General features: G+C 36.7%; 1 protein-coding gene across 1 annotated transcript in view; it reads right to left on the reverse strand.

The window, feature by feature from the left end:
- pkd1l2a (polycystic kidney disease 1 like 2a) overlaps positions 1–17,112 on the reverse strand; it is a 31,856-nt gene extending 14,744 nt beyond the window's left edge. Inside the window, exons 1-15 of the mRNA XM_077201650.1 lie at positions 16,768–17,112; positions 14,872–15,030; positions 14,252–14,443; positions 13,056–13,166; positions 11,307–11,454; positions 10,062–10,288; positions 8,378–8,785; positions 7,359–7,474; positions 5,764–5,899; positions 5,015–5,198; positions 4,805–4,913; positions 3,819–3,951; positions 1,759–2,052; positions 1,510–1,655; positions 51–233 (exon numbers count right to left, since the gene is read on the reverse strand). Of these exons, the coding sequence (XP_077057765.1) occupies positions 51–233; positions 1,510–1,655; positions 1,759–2,052; positions 3,819–3,951; positions 4,805–4,913; positions 5,015–5,198; positions 5,764–5,899; positions 7,359–7,474; positions 8,378–8,785; positions 10,062–10,288; positions 11,307–11,454; positions 13,056–13,166; positions 14,252–14,443; positions 14,872–15,030; positions 16,768–17,092 (2,871 nt within the window). The 5' untranslated portion in view covers positions 17,093–17,112. The remainder of the gene's footprint in view (positions 1–50; positions 234–1,509; positions 1,656–1,758; positions 2,053–3,818; positions 3,952–4,804; positions 4,914–5,014; positions 5,199–5,763; positions 5,900–7,358; positions 7,475–8,377; positions 8,786–10,061; positions 10,289–11,306; positions 11,455–13,055; positions 13,167–14,251; positions 14,444–14,871; positions 15,031–16,767) is intronic.
- Positions 17,113–21,670: the final 4,558 nt, after the last annotated feature.

Below are 21,670 nucleotides of genomic sequence, written 5' to 3' on the forward strand. Positions count from 1 at the left end.
ATAAACACTGGGAATATAAAAACTGAATGTCCATATTCCCTATAGACTACCTCTTGTTTGAGACTGTCATGCTGTTCGTCAAGTAATGCATCATTCAGTCTGTTGGACACTGACTGGAACATTTGTGCCAGCGCTGGCCCAGTGAGTCGACCTTGTTGCTGCAGCTGAGACACCTGACTGGAAACCAGTGCCTGAAGATCTCCAACTGTGTGCTTAGTACTGGTGTCCTTTACCTGGAATATCATGCACAACAATTTCATTTCCACAATTCTGTCTTGGCTGTCATTCTTTTTGTATGTCACTCTTTCCATTTTATCTGTCTGACTAATTCTCACGTTATGGTCCCCATAACCTAGTACTGACATTTTATTAACAGGATAAATCATCATAGGCTTTATGCTACATCCATTGATAGATTACACTCTGTTTAATTGTCACGGTATGTGGCTGATATGAAAATGACGAAGGAATAAACTAAATACTCTTTAATTATAACTTCCAACACAAGAAACAGGAGAATAACATGGAGAAACACAACCTCGTAACGTAAACTATACAGGACAATGGACAGACTGAAACCGAGAGCTTAAATACATAGAGCAAAGAAAGGATCTAATTAATAAGGGACCGGTGAATGAGATGAATCAAAGAGAGAAACGGGGAAACTGGGTCGAAGGAAAATAGCAACTGAACACAATGAAAACTAAGACAAGACAAATCCCTGACATTAATACGTAATGCATAATAAAATATAAACAATAATATTTTTTTTATTTGTTGCAAATTTGCATGTTCCGATTCATCACTATTACATATTAATAAAAAATAATAATTTGGTTTAAAAAAAAGAATTGGTTGACCTAAATATTGCATTTATTGAATTTATTGGTTTACAATGTCATTGTTTATTTATATAGTTTTTTATGATCAATGATTATCGTTCATTACTGATTTTTTTTTCTTGAGACAAAATAGGCCAAGGCATATACTAAAAGTACAATTGCTGGCACAAAATATTTTTTGAAAGGGAATTCAGTTGGTTTTTAATTTGTAATGTTTGATTTATTACAAGACAAACCTGAATAACCTAACTACTAGAATTTACTCAGATATATAATCATATTATCAAGCATAAATAAGTATATAGATTCCAAACTTACTGTGAGTGACAGGGCTGAATTAGGGTCAAGATTAGTAATGATAAAAAACTAAAAACAAGCTACATATTTAGGATTGGTCAATTGTTATATTATCTAAATATTCATCCTTCTGTGCTGGTCCCTCACTGTGTAGTCGTTACAGATCTGGTATTTTGGGCCTGAAGTGAAAAAAATATAATTTCTTGAAATTTGCCAGTGATTTATTACATGTTTGAGGGACTACTGGCAGAGTTATATGAGAATGAGCCATCTGTTTTATTAATTTAGCTGAATTGTAAGTGTTTTTTTTGTGTGTTTTTTTACTTTCTTTTAAAAAGATTCTCATAAACAAATAGGCTCAACTACAAACCCAAATGGTTACAGCCGTGTCAGCAGTAACACCCGCTGCGTTCCTAACAGTGATGTCCACTTCCAGACTGTAGTTGTTATGTACATTCCCTAGAGGGAGGTAAAGCGACTCCACCGTGGGCTCGGCGCCACAGTAAAAATAATTACCTGCAAAATAGGTCAAAGTACAAGGAGTTAACTTCTATAGGCATAGGCTGACTTTACTTTTATCAGGAAGAACAAAATTTAGAATAAAAATCCCATTTCTCACCACCGGCAGTTTTGAAGCAGAACACACAGGCCCTGGCTTTGCAGAAAGATGGATCCACAGAGCACCTGATCTGAAAGGGAGAGAGAACATCACCCACGAGAGGGCTAATGATGCAGGAGGGAGGACGCAAGACGACGGGGGGCGTTACGGGCTTCAGGGGTTTGTCAGGAGTATGAGAAGATGGAGACACCGTAGCCGGCAAAGGCGAAAGGTCTTCTGATGAGGGCTCAGTAACGGTTGCACTAACAATGGGAACAGTGTATCTAGCAGATCCAGATGAACTGTCTTTGATGGCTAAGAGAAAACACAGATTTGGCATTAATCAATTGGGGTCTCAAAGTTCATTAATATTAGTCACACAAATAATTTGGAGTTAAACTTTATTTGGTAACACTATCTTTCAGTGTCATTGTTACATATGTTACATGTACTTACCATAGTAATAACAGTAAATGATGCATAATTACATGCAACTAACCCTTAATCAAATCCTAATCCTACCCTAATCCTATAGTAAGTACATGTAGTAGCTTAATATTACTCAGTACTTAAATATATAACTACACTGTAACAATGTCACATTAAAATGTGTAAGTCTTTTAAGGTGTCATTGTTACAGTGTAATTACACAAATAAGTACTGAGTAGTATTCATTAACAGAATGTACGTTTTAGGGTTAGGGTTTGGTTTAGGGTTAGTTACACGTAATTATGCATCATTTACTGTTTTTAGGGTTGCACTTTATTTTACAGTACGTGCATTTACGTGTACTTAAAGTTTTCTGACCTCAGAAAGTACTGGTAATATTAGGTAACTACATGAGTTAAGGTTAAGTTTAGGGGTAGGTTCAGGGTTAGTGCATAGTTATTACCCAGTTATTGCAATTACTACAATATGTACATAATATACGCATGGGGAACAGGACTGTCAAATAAAGTGCTACCGTTTTTAATATATTTACATATTTTTATATATATTTAAATGTAATGTATAACAAGGACGATGTAAAATAAAGTGTTACCTAATTTGGTGGTCCCAAAAAGCCATATATAATATATGTGATGTTAAATATATGAATGTCACTGCATTAGATAGTAATGTCAAACCAACATTTATATATATATATATTTAAAGACAGCACAAATACTATTTTCAAGCAAAAAAAAAAAAAAAAAAAAAAGTTCCAAATGGTAAAATGACACATAAAATTTACACTTTCTGGTTGAAAAAAAAAACTAGTGAAACATGTTCATAGTTACTGTGATGAAGTAAAACTCTAACAGCATGTATGTAGAAGTAACCAAAAATGGCATGTGCAGGTGCTGCTTGTTTTGATATATAGTTATCTGTGCATTGAAAGTTATACATTTTTAAGTGTGATTTCTGTCATTTTGGGGCCACCCCTCAGAAGAATGGAGATGGTCCTCACTGCGGAACATGAAATCCACGGGGAGGAGTCGGATCCAGATCCAACTCCTCCCACCTTACATATACCTTAACCTACCCATCTCCGCCCCGTGATCCCTAACCCCACCCCTAATCCCTAAACCCACCCCTAATCCATAAACCTACCCATCTCCGCTCCCTGATCCCTAACCCCACCCCTAATCCCTAAACCCACCCCTAAACCTACCCATATCCGCTCCCTGATCCCTAAACCCATCCCTAATCCCTAAACCCACCCATCTCCGCTCCCTGATCCCTAAACCCACCCCTAATCCCTAAACCTACCCATCTCCGCCCCCTGATCCCTAACCCCACCCCTAATCCCTAAACCCACCCCTAAACCTACCCATCTCCGCTCCCTGATCCCTAAACCCATCCCTAATCCCTAAACCCACCCATCTCCGCTCCCTGATCCCTAAATCCACCCCTAATCCCTAAACCTACCCATCTCCGCCCCCTGATCCCTAACCCCACCCCTAATCCCTAAACCCACCCCTAATCCTACCCATCTCCGCCCCTTGGATCATGATCCGACTCCTCCCCGTGGATCTCATGTACTGCATTGAGGTGCTACTGGAAGAATGGGTACAATTTACAAGTAAAGCAACTCTTACCATAAACCACCACTGTGATATCCCGCTTTGCTTTTCGAAGTACATCAGTCTCTATGGTATAAGAGCTGCTGCCCTCTGCCTGCTGTATCAACGGCTTTTTCAATGACTCCGAGTTACAGCGGCTTTGCAAACCCTGTAAAAAAGTCATTTTTATTTTAATACACCATCCAAGCACATTGTGTCATGTTTAAAAAAACTGATGTAGGTCACTTCTGAAAAAGAAGTGAGATTAATTGAACTTCAAATTTTACAATTAGATATTTAAAAAAATATACATGCAGATAATATTAATGGTAGCCTATATTATAATTATAACCTTAATTAAATAAAGGGCCATTTAAATAGAGTATACTTAACACTCAACACTGAAGTACACTTTGTAATAATGTCATATTGAAAGTTTTAATATTTTGTCATGCTTTAGTGAAGTACACTTGTTTTTATGTGTTGGCTAACATACTAAAGTACATTAAGTACTTGATTATAATTTTAACTGTGGTGTGTTTATTGACATTACATTGAAAGTTAATGTATTTATTTTAAATGGAACTTTATCATTACATATGTGTAAGTACAAATACATTTAAAAACAAGTTTAAATAGAAACAACATCAAAGTAGTTTTCCATAAATGCTTGCCAGTGCGTTCGGCAGTACACTTTCATCATATTTCAATGAAATATAGAAGTAATTAAGAAATTACACATAAAGATGTACTTAAGTGGGTTGAAAAATCACTCTAAAGTTCAGTTAACTGCATTTGTTGTAATTTAGAATATAATATATTCTTTTAAAGTATATTATTTTGAATAATGCTTATTTTAATAGCATGCTAAAATAACGCTTTTATTTTAGCATAAAAGCTATGAATGTACTTTTTTTTCAGAAGGGATAACATGCAGAACTGGATTGATTTTCAGAAAGCACACTGAAAGATCTCTTTAAAGCTACAGGTTTAATGACATAACTCAAAATAAAAATACTTACAATAAAATCCATAGTGCTCTGGAAGTACCAAACTATTTTCTCACATCCTTCACACTGCACCTGCAGCTTCACACTGTCGGCAACGTTCACTGGATCGCAGTTGGAACAGCTAAAGAGACAGGAGATCAAGTATAGACCGGTTTCAAAGTAGCAAAAATGACAACAAATACATTTTGATCAAATTAATCCAATCGGTTACATTCTTCTTACGTAAGAGTGAGCTTCATATTTTCCCTAGGAATCACAGTGATGCATCTGGTTCCAGTTTGAATGTGACCATTTGACCTGGCATGTACAGTATACACTGAGAAACTGTATACTGGTGGAAGACAAGCTTCGGATATCTCATAATCTCTAGATCTCACATCAGCCGGACAGGGGCAAGTGTCACCTACTGTACAAAGGAAAGGGAAAGAAAGCGTGAACGGGATTTCACAGAGTCCAACGTGCTCATCATTCAAATCAACCAATCAGATTTGAGGGACAAGTTTAGAGTTTGTCAAGTTTAGGCTTAAAACCAGGGTTCGGTGCTTCTACATCAGTGTTATTCACCATCATTGCCCTGTGATTTTAGGGATATCTTATGAGCAGTTTTAGGTTTAGGGATAGGGATAGGACTACTTTTTGGACAGGAATGTTGTTCCAGGTCAGGATCAATAAACCATGTAGATCCAGGAACATGTTGCACTGCAAAATCAAGGTGACCACCCCGATAATATCGACAGATGTGACAAAAAGCATCTTTCTCCACTGATGGCTATTCAAAAGTATCCATGTATTCAGACTAAACTGATTGCAAGCAACATATATTGCAAGTACTTCACAATAATATAGTCAATGTTTCATCATTGGCCAGTTTCTTTAGAAATCCAAGTAACTGCTATTGAGATTTCTTCAGTTATTATAGACCTCCTTGGATCAAAACACAATATTTGTGATTGAGTTATAGTAGTACTTACTGCATTTCCAGACAGCGTTGTCATCTTCAAGTTTATCAACATACAGCTTGACGCTGGTAGTGCCGATGACTGGGATCTCTGGATCTACAGTGATATGCAGATTAAAGGTTCTGGGAGTTCTCACATGCTCATCGATCTGTTGAAATTACAGAAGTGTAATGGATGTGTTGCTTTTTTTACAGGAATGTTCTGGGCTCAGTACAAGTAAAAGTATTGAAAACATATATGGCATCCAGGAAATAATTTGAATACCATCAGTTTGTAAAAACAAACAAAATGGGTAACAATTTAGTTTAGGGTCTGATTCTCACTATTAAAGGGATAGTTCACCCAAAAATGAAAATTCTGTCAGTAATTACTCACCCTCATGTTTTTCCAACCCTGTAAGACTTTCGTTCATCTTCAGAACACGAATTAAGATATTTTTGATTAAATCTGAGAGCTGGATCACTCCTCAATAGGCTTCTAAGGGATTGAAACTTGTTCCCCGAAAAGTTATTAAAGACATCGTTAAAATAGTCCAAGTGACTACAGTGGCTCAATCTTAAGTTTATCAAACGACGAAAATACTTTTTGTGCACAAAAAAACAAAAATAACGACTTTATTTCAACTATTCATTTCCTTCTCTGTGGGCCTCGAGTCAGTTCACTAGTGTAATAGCGTAGAGCTTCTGTTGTTGTACGTCACACGCATCACACACATGACCAGCGTCGGCCAATAGTGAGCCTCCGTGTGACGTAGCTCTACGCAATTACACTAAATTAACTGACTAGAGGCCCACAGAGAAAGAATTGTATAGTTGAAATAAAGTCGTTATTTTTGTTTGTTTTTGCGCACTAAACGTATTCTCGTCGCTTGATAAACTTAAGATTGAGCCACTGTAGTCACTTGGACTATTTTAACGATATCTTTAATAACTTTGAGGCCGGCAAGTTTCAATCCCTTAGAAGCCTATGGAGGAGTGATCCAGCTCTCAGATTTCATCAAAAATATCTTAAATCGTGTTCCGAAGATGAACGAAGGTCTTACGGGGTTGGAACAACATGAGGGTGAGTAAATACTGACATAATTTTCATTTTTGGGTGAACTATCCCTTTAACTAGTTGCTAATTAGCATGCATATAACTAGGGTATTGGCTGTTTATTAGTACTTATAAAGCACATATGAAAGCCTTATTCTACATCCCTAATCCTAAACTTAACAACTACCTAACTAACTATTAACAAGCCGTAATTAGGAGTTTGTTGAGGCAAAAGTCGTAGTGAGAATTGGACACTGAACTAAAGTGTGACACAATAATGCATTTACAGTGGAACTAAGGCGCAAGTCGTTGCACTGGAATAATTCTAAATTACACATTATTTCAAAATACAGCCAAATTATTTTTAAATGCAAGGTCTAACCAAAATAACCACAGACTTGCATGCATTTTCTATACATTACATTATTGTAAACACGATTTGTTTTTACAAAATAATGATGTTGAAATTATCTTCTATGGTAATCAACAACATCTCACATAGAGCTCTTGAATTTGAGCTTAAGTATTGAATGCTTGAATGAAGTGTATGCGTTTGACTCTGGATCACATACTGTGTCTCCATCCTGTTGGTTCACTGTTTCGTTGTCACAGTAAACTGTTGTGTTTCCACCATCCATTTCCAAGCTTGAGAAGGAATTCTCTGCTCTGACCACAACATTAAATTTGCCTAAATGATAGGATAGAGAAACAACCAGACTGAAGAACCTGCAAGCTATGTGATCGAAATACACACTACATAACCAAAAGGGTTAGGATTATTTTTTTTCATAATAATGTATATTTAAATATACAGTATGTCCAAATCCATTTTCATATTTTCAGTGGCGCAAAGTGACCAGGAGGGCAACTTAGCTTAATGTGTCACATTCATATTCTTTGCACATCTGCTTTACCAGCATGTGTCATCAATAAGATGCTGAATTTGGCCTTTTAATAACAATGTCTTAGTACTTTAGCACAAACCTGGAAAAAGTAACGTATGGGTTAGCAGAGCAAAGCCTTGTTTTGCCCTTCAGGTGGGCTTTTCTACACTCTAAAGAATGCTGGGTTGTTTTAACCCAATTTTGGGTCAAATATGGACAAACTCTAACATTGGGTTAAAAATTTAATTAAAAAAAGTAGGTAACGCTTCATTTTACAGTACGTTAACTTACGTGTACTTACAGTGTACTTACCTAAGAAAATTCTGGGTAATAATGCTTAATTTTACAGTGCGTTAACGTACATGTACTTACAGTGTACTTACCTAAGAAAGTATTGGGTAATATAAGGTAAGTACATGGGTTAAGGTTAGGTTTAGGGGTAGGTTCAGGGTTAGTACCTAGTTATTACCAAGTTGTGGTACTATAAGTACATAGTATGTATATGGGGAACAGGACTGTAAAATGAAGCGTTACCAAAAAGTAACCCAATGGCTCGGTTTGTCCATATTTGATCCAAATTTGGGTTAAAACAACCCAGCATTTTTTAGAGTGTATAAGGGTGTGACGCCACGTGAAAACTATAAATGTTTTGAAATGAAACATCCACTTTTGGCCATGCAAAGTAAGTGTCAATCAAATGGAAGCACCTTGTATTGTGTTTGAGATGTGGAAAAGCTGTGGACCTCCATGCAGCATCTCCTGCATCTCAGAGAAGGTGTGATTGGCTCCAGACAGCATGAACTGCAGTTGCACCGGAGCTCCCCGAGCCAGAGTCACATTGACATGGAGGACACGCACCGGACACTGCTCATGCTCACGCTCCACGTCTGCTATGAGGCCTTCCACTGGCTCCAGCAAGCACAGATCCAGGTCGGTGGAGACGTGTTTCGGCGTCACCCCGTTGAGAGCCACAACAGTGAGCTGGTGGCAGCCTGGCCCGAGCTGCTGCTGGACCTCTGGAGATACAGGGATGTCATGGGGAACGATCCCTCTGATGGCAGATGTGGAGACCAGCTCTGTATCTCCATGCTGAATTTTGTAGGTTATATTTGTTCCTAACGGAGGTAAACGTTCATTTAAATTTTGTCCGTTTTTTAACACTTACAGTGCCTTGCATAAGTGAACACACCCATGCTAAAGTTGACTAAAAAGATGAATAAAAAATCATCGTTTGGAAATTGATCTTAATGCCTTAATTTAAAAAATGAGGAAAAATCCAACCTTTAAGGACACCAATTTCCTTTGTGAATGAATAATGTATCGTAAATAAATAAATGTTCTTCCTTGAAATACAGGGTGCATAAGTCAGTACACCCCTATGTTAAATTCCCATAGATAGACATGGGGCACTTTCCATAAGATCATCTCTCAATGCAAATCAAACCAGCTATTAGGCTAACTGAAATAACACCAAGGGAAGGCAATGTGATGATGTGGGGCTTTTTTAATTCCAAAGGCCAAGGGAACTTTATCAGGATGCATAGTATCCCGGATCCATGAAATAACTGGCCTTTAAAAAAAAATCTGCCTGCCTCTATGGGAATTTAACATAGGGGTGTCCTGACTTATGCACCCTGTATTTTAAGGAAGAACATTTATTTATTTATGATACATTATTCATTCACAAAGAAAATTAGAGTCCTTAAAGGTTGGATTTTTCCTCATTTTTTAAATTAAGGCATTAAGATCAATTTCCAAAAGATGATTTTTTATTCCTCTTTTTAGTCAACTTTAGCATGGGTATGTTCACTTAAACTAGGCACTATATATAATGTCCTTTGAATCAATATACATGTTTTTGTCATCTGGTGGTTGAAAATGAATGTAAGTAAATGGATAATAAGACTTAGAAATATTGCAACAATTGCAAGAAATATTGTAAGAATTGCACAATTCACAATTCGGACTTTTTATAAAGTCAGAAATGCAAGATATAAACGTAAAAAAATTAAGACTGAATTGCGAGATATAAAGGTATACAATTAAAGTCATATTTGCGAGATATAAACGTACAAAAATAAAGCCAGAATTGCGAGATATAAACTTACAAAAATAAAGCCAGAATTGCGAGATATAAACTTACAACGATAAAGTCAGAATTGCGAGATATAAACTTACAACAATAAAGTCAGAATTGCGAGATATAAACTTACAACAATAAAGTCAGAATTGTGAGATTTAAACGTGCAATTGCAAGAAAAAAAGTCAGAAATGTGAAATAATAAGAAATAAAATGTATGCCACTGTGTAAACAAGCTTTCATAAAACTGTATTCCTTTTCCTCAGAAAATAATTAAATAATAATAACAATAAAACATTTTTTTTTTTTACCTGCGTCTAACTCCACTTGGATTTTCAGAGGGTTATTATAAAGTGCTTTGCAGTTCGTATAGTCTGTGGATTGATTCATGCTGTGGCACTTTATAGTCCCAAACTCTCCAATTGGTTCCTGGATAGTTATGGTTTTGTGAGCTGTCACATGCCATTCACTGGTGCTGCACTCCACTCCCACAGTGAATACTCCAGCACGACTGTACTTATGGACCACGTTCTCCATCCTAAAGAGTTTTCACAGTCAAGCACAGTCAGTCAAAGTTCCCTTGTGAAAAAGAAGTGTGCTTAATTGTATTGGGTACTTCAAATCTTGAAGGCATATTTTATACTTGAAAGTATAAAACAAACTATGCTATACTAGATAATATAATAATAATGAAATAAAAAGACATTTTAAGTGCACTGTTCATTGTCATGTTTCATAACACACTTCAGTACACTTTCTTTTACACTTTTTCCATTACATTTGAATAATCTTTTGTCATGCTTTAGTGAAGTATACTTATTTTGATGTGTTGGACACACTGAAGCACATGTTTAGTACATGATTATAGTTTTAATAGTAGTATGTTAATTGATAAGTAAATTATTTTTTAAAATTTGCTTAATTATAACATCATCATTACAAATGTTTAATTACAAATGCATTACATGCATGTTTCCACAGAAATGTCATTAAAAGTCTAATTTAGTTGACCATAAATGCTTGTTAGTACTACTATAACCATATTCCGAAGACAATAGATATAATTATAAAATTATAAGATGTACTACATAAGTGGTTCTTTATCTGCACAATGGTTCCATGAAGAACCTTTTACATCCTTGGAACCTTTCCATTCCTCAAAGGGTTCTTTAGATTATTAAAATGTTCTTCACTCTAAGAAAGAAAATGGTTATATTAAGAACTTTTCACTGAAAGGTTCTTTGGAGAGACAAAAACGGTTATTTTATGGAATTGTTGACAAAACACCATTTTGGAACCTTAATTTTTGACCGAGTAAGTCAAAATAATTGCATAATTTCAACTATAATACATTTTCATTTCATTCAGTCCTGTACATTCTTTTAAAATATATTATTTGGGTAATAAGTAATCTTTTTAAAAGAATGCTAAAGTGTATTTCTTTTTCACAAGGGTTAACATATATATATATATATATATATATATATATATATATATATATAATACTGAATAATGCTATTATGTTGCATGGTGCCATGCAGAAGGGCAACACTCACTCCTCTGGACTGTAATTATCAATGATGTGTCCATCTCCAGCACTCAAAGTGCACGTGAGATTGCCTTGAAATGGATGCAGCAACCACTTCACTGTGATGGTAATGTTGTCAAAGACAGCAGCCAGTTTGCTCATCAGCAGACGTAGAGCTGAATACAAGAAGCACAATGTCTTAATATCATCCGGAAGTCTTGTTGTCGATATTATTAATTGGGGGGGATCATTAAAAAGTTCAAGATTAGACTAGATGTTAAGACATTTTTCGACGAGGAATTATTTAAACATGGTCAACTTTTAAATCATAGAAGTCTCAGTAAAGTTTTCTGTCTTAAAGGTTCAGTACACTATGTAACTTTTGGCTCTCTAACTGCATGCATTTTGCAGAAGAACATTATTTTGGTTGTGCTTCGGCTCTGTGTGACTGTGCGGATGAATATGACCGTTCGTAATCTGTCTGAGAGCTACATTTGGCAAACTATCTGTTCAATAAAATACCTTACTTACCTGTCGAGTAATAAAAACGGCATCATCTCCATGTCGTTTTTTCACCATTTCAAACCCCTGAGTTCTCACCATATTTATTTATTTATTTATTTGTTTATTTATTTGAGCAGTAACCATTCTGCTCAAAAGGAGTGGGCCGAAGCAAAGAGCTTATAAGCGCCCACCCCCAAAATGTAATACATAAAAAATACAAAAAGTACTCATTTCACAATAGTACCAGGGAACATAGTGCAAAAGCAACAAAACAACAACAAGAGACAACAAGGTATCTGATCATGGTAGAATACCCCTAGTGACAAATCATTACTTCTTCTCTATACTTTTCAAAAATCTTTTGTTTATATTTATATTTGAAAAGATTGATGTTTGGACTTCGTTTCATCTCCAAATTATTCCACAATTGTACCCCATTAACTGTAGGGCTAAAACTTTTCAAAGTTGTACAATGTTTCTGCGTCCTGAAGTTTAAATCATCACGTAATTCATAACAACCAGTACGTTCTTGGAACCTTCTTTGTATTTGGCTTGGTAACAATTTGTGCCTTGCTTTGTATAGCATCTGTACTGATTGGAACTCAACAATGTCATAAAACTTCATGATTTTTGTGTTTGTGTGGTCTAAAAACCCAACTTTATGAATTAATCGGATAACTCTATTCAAAAAGCCAAGCCGATGTTGATTCTTGTTTTATTACGAGCTCTGTCTCGTTCTCTTTTCTCTCTTCTGTTCGGCGTTTTTTTACAACGGGTGATTTCCCAGAGGTTGGTGATTTAGCGGCAACAACTAACCTACACCACTCCTACACCAGACACGCGTCACGGATATGACGGAACACACACGGTCGACTGATATATGTACACAACTTCCCATGAAAACCATCCCGACAGGTCTAAAATATAAACACTTATAATAGGCTCACCGTAGTTTTAGGAGAAAGATTGATGATGAATTGACTTAAATGTAGTTAATTTTGAACCAAAAAAAGTCACATAGTGTACCTTTAAGTACTGCTTGTGTAACTTAAATGTTCTTTCGACCGACGTGTCTAAATAAATGGAGGATTGTGCAACAGATAAGATGACAGAATCCATGCGATCAGTCACGTACTGGGGTAATAAACAAAGTGTCTAAAGGCCACAGTGAGTAATATTATCAACATCAGATATGATGCTTTTTATGTGAGGGAACGGTAACATTGAGATTTCATTTGATATTACACCATTTGTAGGACAAAAGAATTCTGACCATCTTTGCAATGATATTCCACTGATAAGTAGCTTCCCAGCGCAGGGCACGGCTCTCCAAAAGATGATATATCGGCGGCGGCCTGACACACCTGCAGCCCGTGACAGTGCTCTTGACGGAGAACAAGAAACAGAACAGTTTACATACAGTGTGCAAATAATCTCGAACATTTATCACTATATGCTGCTGAATACACAATTGTACATACTCAAATAAAGCATTGTGTGAATACCTCTGTAAATATTGAATTCGTGCGTACAGTTGGGCATAATTTCCTTTTTAAGGCTAAGAAGCATGTCATCTGATAGTTGACGAGTGCTTTTGTAAATGATAAAGAAGCTTTTTGCGCTTTATTGCCCTTCATGGTTTCAGTCACAAAAAAGAATGCATTGCAAAGTCCATATGTTCCCCACTAATAATAAACTGTATAGGTTAGGGAGTGGTTGCATGAAACACTTTTGCAAATATATAATAAATCTTAAGTTACAAAGCCTGAAATCATAAAATGCACTTTATTGTTTATGGCACTTTCCATTAATACAGTAAGGTAAAAAAAAAAGTGGTATGTAACTCTTAAAAAACAATGGGTACAAATGGTTAGAAAGATATTTTTAACGCATTGCTATTGATTGTAAACCTTGGGAGGTCAAACTAAATATTACATAAGCTGCTGAAATTTCCAACTTTTTAAATGGCGTTTGAATTTTCACAAACATGTTGACAAATTTTGGGTTGCACTTTATTTTACAGTCCTGTTCCCCATGTGCATACTATGTACTCATTATAGTAATTGCAATAACTGGGTTATAACTAGTACTAACCCTGAATTACCCCTAAACCTCACCTTAACCCATGTAGTTGCCTTATATTACCAGTACTTTCTTAGGTAAGTACACGTCAATGCATGTACTGCAAAATATAGTGGGACGCCATACAGTTTAAAACTCTCATATGAGTGTTTTTTTAGGAATAAACAGTAAATAAACATAAAAATCAAAAAGACCAAACTTAATAAATTCATTAAGATCAATGGATATGTGAAGGGATAACAGTTAACAGATAAAACATGTAAGTGTGTTGGGTAACAGAGTTGAATAATGGATGCAGTAAGGCACAGCTTGAGTTCATGGGACACCTAAGTGTAACCTATTCATATAAAGTGTCATATAATAGTGGGAGAGTTGCAGTGGATGTACCTGACACAGTATCTACTATATCGATCCAGCTGCACTCATCCTGCTGTGGAGATGTGTGTGAGGGAGCGTGGCTGGACCTGCAGTAATGCACCGTCTTCCTACCGTAGAAGCTGTCATCAATCTCTATCACTTGACCAGAGCCACACTGAAGCGTAGCGTTGTGGTCCGCGCAGGCTAAAGAGCGCCCAGACTCTAAAAAGCATTGATTGATCACTAACTCAGGCTCAAAACAAATCAAAAAGGAAAGTTAAGGAGGAAAATATTTGTTTACATTATATTTTGATGGTCCACTTTAGACATTCTACTAACTATATGTAGCTTTGCAACTTTATGTCAGATAAGTCTCATTAGAGTATAAGTAGGCTGTAATAGACTGTTATGTAAGGGGTTTGGGTTAGTATAATACGTTGACGTAGTTGCAAAGTTCCTTGTAGTCAGTTGCATGTCTGTTGGGGAGCATCAAAATAAAGTGTTAGCAAATATAAAGCAGACAGTTTACTAATACAAATGAGAGTTAGTTGACATATAGTTGCAAAGCTACTTATAGTTAGTAGAATGTCTAAAGTGGACCATCAAACTAAAGTTGTTACCAAATATGTTCATATAAAAAAGAGACCAACCAAACTCGCAGATGAAGTAGAGCTCCTGGTTGCAGTTACTGGTGGCCTCCCACTGAAATCCAGAATTTCTTGTGATGGAGCCACAGGATGCGTTCAGCGAGGGATCCCGGAGCCAGTTGGAATAACTAACATCCGAGCCATCCAACCAGGACAAGGGACCTGAGATTAAAAAGCAACAAACTAAAACAACAGCAAAGAGTTGTAATCTCATAATGGAGATTATTTGCTTATGCCGTGGAGCATCTTTCCCTCAAAGTCTTGCTTTCATCCACGTTAAATTCAATATGGTGTCTAACATGACTAAGGTCTATGCCTTCCTCAGTATATGAACCAAATTCAAACACTTCTCACAAACCGTATTATTGCTTAAGACCAATTATTGATTTAGTGTCAGAAATCAGATAAGATGATCCAGATTTGTTTTGAGCAAGTCTGTGTTAAGAGGTATTTGACTTGAATTTGAATTTTACAATAAAAAAAATTTGATAGCAAAATGATAGCAACCCTGTTGATAAAAATATGTATCCTTTTTGCTGAAACAAATTTCTACCGAGTTGTGATATATCAACTGAAAAACTGAAAAGATATTTACATCATGATGATAACTGAGCATTCTACTCTTCTATATAACCTTTTCCACCATGCCTACAATAGCCATCCATAGAAACAGAGACAAATCTGGCACAAAAGGAGATATGGCAATATGTGTCTTTGTAGAGCCAGAGATTGGTGTCAAGCCACAGAACCATTAACAACCTGCTGCTGTGTAGAGATAACCCGAGTCAACTGGCAGCTGGAGATGTTACAGTGTAGGTGCATGATTGAAAAATAGTTTATCTGTGTGTGAAACGCAGCTGACAAGAGAGATAAGGCATTTTAACAGTCCGTGTCTTGTTGGCTAATTCAAAGCATCACTGACAAGTAGGGTCCAAATATATATATATATTTGCCAAGTATATATATATATATATATATATATATATATATATATAGATTTTTTTTTTTTTTTTTTTTTGCCAAATATTTTAGTAATCATCAAATAGGTATCAAAATCAATAAATTAAGTATCATTCCACTAGCGTAGCCAGAAAGGCGTCTCTGGGTGTGCATAAGAAAAACTGGGTGTGCCACATTTATTGTCAGATTAATGTGCAAAAAAAAAAAAAAACTGACCCGGCGTATCAATAACTTTACAGAATAAACTGGGTTTATGAGTAAAACTATACTCAGGCTCGTAACTTTAATACTTAATACTTAAGCATAATATAAAAAAAACATTTGTATTAAGATTTTATTATTCTGCATCTATTTTTACCCTGGCACACCCGTGACTACGCCTATGTATCATTCGAAAGCTTGTACATTCAAAATGAATCCTGTGGAAAACGTTTTAAAATTGGACATTGCCATTCCCATAAGTGTACTTCAGTTCAAACCCTTTTAGTGGGCTCACTTTGGGTGATAAGAACTTCAAATTTGGAAAACAACTTGGTTAGACATTGGCTTTGATTTTCTAGCAATTCTTTTTGTATAAAATCTTAAGGTTTAGTTCAATACATTTGCTTTACAGTAAATATAAACTTCTATAAGTTCATTTTCTACACATTCATATTGTGAAGCTGCTTTCACTTCTGCGATAAAGAAGTCTTCTTTTTTTATAGAAACCAACCTTAGGTCTGTATTCAAAAGCATTCATGAATTACAACCATTACAATTCACACATATGCTTAAAAAGGGGGGTAAAAGTTAAAAAGTTAAGGTGCAGCTTCTAATTAATAGTCAATATATTTATATTTTATTTATTTAGTCACAAGAGCCTATAGATATATTTTCAAAGCTTTTATTAAAGACAACACATGTCTTGAGAAGCATAGCAAGGGAACTTTCGAAATATACCTTCAGTGACAGCAGAGTCCAGAGTGAGGTTGGTGGAAGCAGGTGCGAGTCCGATCCACCAGTCCTGATCCGCCTGCAGGTGTTTTTGGAGAAACTGTTGGGTCTCATCAATCTGAATGAAGGCCAGGTGCCCACCGTCCCGCTCACACCAAGCCTGAGCGCTGAGGAAACTGCGCTGGAGAGCCACAAACTCATAGCAGGAGCTCTCGAAGGCCTGCTGGTGCTCTGGACAGGAGAGATCCTCCTCATCGTCACTCCAGATCGAGATGACATGAAAACTCACTATTAGAAACAGAGTGTAGAGAGTGTGATTGTCCATCTTCATCCTTCAACCTGTACAGGAACAGAAGCAGCCTGATCCCGGTGTATTTAAAGGACACTGATTTCCGCCCCCAAAATGAGAGTCTGATGCTACCAACAGACTTGTTCACAACAATGGTTTGACTGCTAGACGGCTGGCCTTTGTGATGTGCTCTTAGATGCATTAACACAAAGCATCTCACTGCATTGTGCCCCTCAGGCCCCTGTGTAAATAACACTACTACAGAACCATTGATGTCTACATCTACAGCCTGGGTAGAGGGAGATAAGACAAGTGTTGAATACAAAACAAAGCTGGCATCTGATGACCGATAACAAAAAATATTTAATACAGTTTAAACCTAATTCGCCTTGTTGTTTCTACTGTCCGTTCAATAAAAATCCAACAGTAAATACATTTAATTATATTTTTTGAGAAAAATGTGAGTGAAAAGCATAATTCGATGTTGCATACAGTTAAGAGGGCCCATCCCCAAGTTTCTGTGATATTCTGGTTACTATAGATGGTTCAGGTCCATCCTTCAGTGTATTAGATATTTCCAGCTGTTTTATTGTCCGCCAGGCAAAAACAATTGAAAGTCTGACCACTTAGAAAAACAACAAAAGTAAATTATAAAATACTCATTTTGAAAACTAATTAAAAAAATGTTTTAGTTTATCCACAAAATGGTGATTAAACAGATTTACGGCTCAAACAATACACAATTTGTAACATAAGAATTAATGTTTGTTGACTTTATAAAATTATAAGCTTCATATTTCTACTTTTTAATTCTCCAAAAATTGACCCCATTTACTTCTATCGTAGGTGCATCACTGTTCTATTTTAAAGACAAGTAAAAAAATAATGTGTGTGTCAATCAACATTTATACCAAAAATAGGAATGAATATTTTGTCCTCCATTCAGAATGCTCCTGATATTCAGTATGCTCCTGATATTCAGTATGCTCCTGATATTCAGTATGCTCCTGATGTTCAGTATGCTCCTGATATTCAGTATGCTCCTGATGTTCAGTATGCTCCTGATATTCAGTATGCTCCTGATATTCAGTATGCTCCTGATGTTCAGTATGCACCTGATGTTCAGTATGCTCCTGATATTCAGTATGCTCCTGATGTTCAGTATGCTCCTGATGTTCAGTATGCTCCTGATATTCAGTATGCTCCTGATATTCAGTATGCTCCTGATATTCAGTATGCTCCTGATGTTCAGTATGCTCCTGATGTTCAGTATGCTCCTGATATTCAGTATGCTCCTGATATTCAGTATGCTCCTGATATTCAGTATGCTCCTGATGTTCAGTATGCTCCTGATATTCAGTATGCTCCTGATATTCAGTATGCTCCTGATGTTCAGTATGCTCCTGATATTCAGTATGCTCCTGATATTCAGTATGCTCCTGATGTTCAGTATGCTCCTGATATTCAGTATGCTCCTGATATTCAGTATGCTCCTGATATTCAGTATGCTCCTGATGTTCAGTATGCTCCTGATATTCAGTATGCTCCTGATATACAGCCTGATATTCAGCATGCTCCTGATATTCAGTATGCTCCTGATATTCAGTATGCTCCTGATATTCAGCCTGATATTCAGCATGCTCCTGATATTCAGTATTCACCTGATGTTCAGTATGCACCTGATGTTCAGTATGCTCCTGATGTACAGTATGCTCCTGATGATCAGTATGCTCCTGACATTCAATATGCTCATGATGTTCAGTATGCTCCTGAAATTCAGTATGCTCCTGACATTCAATATGCTCCTGATGTTCAGTATGCTCCTGATAAAAATGCATCTGATGTTCAGTATGCTCCTGACATTCAATATGCTTCTGACCCTCAGTATATACCTGATGTTCAGTATGCTTCAGTATGATCCTGATGTTCAGTATGCTCCTGATGTTAAGTATGCTCCTGACATTCAATATGCTCCTGATATTCAGTATTCACCTGATATTCAGTATTCACCTGATGTTCAGTATGCACCTGATGTTCAGTATGCTCCTGACATTCAGTATGCTCCTGATGTTCAGTATGCTCCTGACATTCAATATGCTCCTGATGTTCAGTATGCTCCTGATGTTCAGTATGCTCCTGACATTCAGTATGCTCCTGATGTTCAGTATGCTCCTGACATTCAATATGCTTCTGACCCTCAGTATACACCTGATGTTCAGTATGCTTCAGTATGCTCCTGATATTCAGTATGCTCCTGATGTTCAGTATGCTCCTGATGTTCAGTATGCCCCTGATGTTCAGTATGCTCCTGATGTTCAGTATGCTCCTGATGTTTAGTATGCACCTGATGTTCAGTATGGTCCTGATGTTCAGTATGCACCTGATGTTTAGTATGATCCTGATGTTCAGTATGCTCCTGATGTTTAGTATGCACCTGATGTTCAGTATGCTCCTGATGTTCAGTATGCTCCTGATGTTCAGTATGCTCCTGATGTTTAGTATGCACCTGATGTTCAGTATGCTCCTGATGTTCAGTATGCTCCTGATGTTTAGTATGCACCTGATGTTCAGTATGCTCCTGATGTTCAGTATGCACCTGATGTTTAGTATGATCCTGATGTTCAGTATGCTTCAGTATGCTCCTGATGTTCAGTATGCTCCTGATGTTCAGTATGCTCCTGATGTTCAGTATGCTCCTGATGTTTAGTATGCACCTGATGTTCAGTATGCTCCTGATGTTCAGTATGCTCCTGATGTTCAGTATGCTCCTGATGTTCAGTATGCTCCTGATGTTTAGTATGCACCTGATGTTCAGTATGCTCCTGATGTTCAGTATGCTCCTGATGTTTAGTATGCACCTGATGTTCAGTATGCTCCTGTTGTTCAGTATGCACCTGATGTTTAGTATGATCCTGATGTTCAGTATGCTTCAGTATGCTCCTGATGTTCAGTATGCTTCTGATATTCAGTATGATCCTGATGTTCAGTATGCTTCTGATGTTCGGTATGCTCGAGTCCTGACGTTTAAAGATGCACACTGCATCTGAAATCGAATACTTCTCTGCAATATGGTAAAAACAGTACGCCAACAGAATATTTCCAAATTCCACAAAGTAACTTCCAAATCAAATGTAGTACCTACAGTATGCGATTTCAGACACACGGTCAGTCTCTCTAAACTCCTCCGTTTCGCAAGCCTACTCTGCTCTGATTTGTCAGACGGATTAGTCTGTTGTGATTGGTCTATTGCTTACAGCTTGTGTTGAAAATGAACCGCCAATTACCATATCTGAATTTCAGCTCCAGAGGCTTACTCCGCGTTGGTTATTTCGTATCAATTCCAACATGAGTCTGCATCCTTGTGAAGTGCATGCAAAGTGGATTTGCAGCGCTGAAAACAGCATCTTCTCTACACGTCAACAACACCAAGGCACAACTACAGTGTTGAAGGCAGGTCGAATTAGACGTTGTTCATGGGCAGCCAACGAAGAAAATAGGCTTGCGTGATGTAACTTTGTTACATTGTTACGCAGATACGTAACAAGAAGTGAGACTGGAATTGTTTTTGACTCATTTCGGCAGTTCAGAATCGATTCTTTCTTTTAGGAGAAAATTATTTTATTTGTTGTGCACTTTGATCTTTAATACTTAACAGACGTTTTAGATTTACAAACAGCAATTTTACACACTGCACAAACATTTATATTTGAAAAAGCATAATAGGGGCACTTTCGAATTTACGAGGTGGCTAATTCGTACGAATTCATACGAACTCACTCATACGAATTAGTATGATTTTTGCTAAATCGTACATATTTTACGAGTTGCCCAATTCGTACGAATGACCTACCCCTGACCCCGCCCCTAAACCTACCCATCACGTGGGTTTAGACAAATCGTACAAATTCGTACAAGTGAGGTCGTATGAATTCGTATGAATTAGCCACCTTTTAATCACTCGTACAAATTCGTACGAATTGGTCGTGAGTTGGCGTTGTAATATCTCATGCAATTAAAAAATCATAACCAACAACTGACAAATAATATTGCTGGCACACAACTAAACCCTTATCAAAACCGCTTTTCTTTCAGACTGAGTTAAAAGTGCATTGATATATGCGTAGGTTATACTGGCAAGCTCTGTTTATTTGTTTATCATGCAGGTACATTGATAAAACAATATACCTTCATTCATTTTCCATGGTGTGTACATGCTTTACTATTTGCGCTATGCAGGCAACAGCCATCTGTATAACTGCTACTCTTCCTAAATAAGCTACTTCTGAATTAATCTGTTTATTATCAGATATGTGAATGTCTATACATTAGCTTTATGATTAAATATTTGAAATGAAAACAGACAAACTTGTTACATTAGTGAGTTATGTCAACTGTGTTCAATGTAATTTTTTTAATCTGTAGTTTACAGTACACAAACATAGATTAATCTGAAGCATATTAAAGCAGTGGTAAGGCTCCACTAAGACCATGAAATGTTCAGGAGAGTACAAACTTCGGTGAACCTGCCCTAGTTTACAATGTTGTGGACTTAGAGGAACTCAGAGGAACTCTGCAGCTGTTACATAATGATTCAGAAACGCGACTATGGTGACGGAGTGT

Source organism: Siphateles boraxobius, unplaced genomic scaffold (assembly GCF_051911475.1).
Source record: "Siphateles boraxobius isolate OS27281-9 unplaced genomic scaffold, OSU_SipBor_1 48, whole genome shotgun sequence".
Classification (NCBI taxonomy): Eukaryota; Metazoa; Chordata; class Actinopteri; order Cypriniformes; family Leuciscidae; genus Siphateles; species Siphateles boraxobius.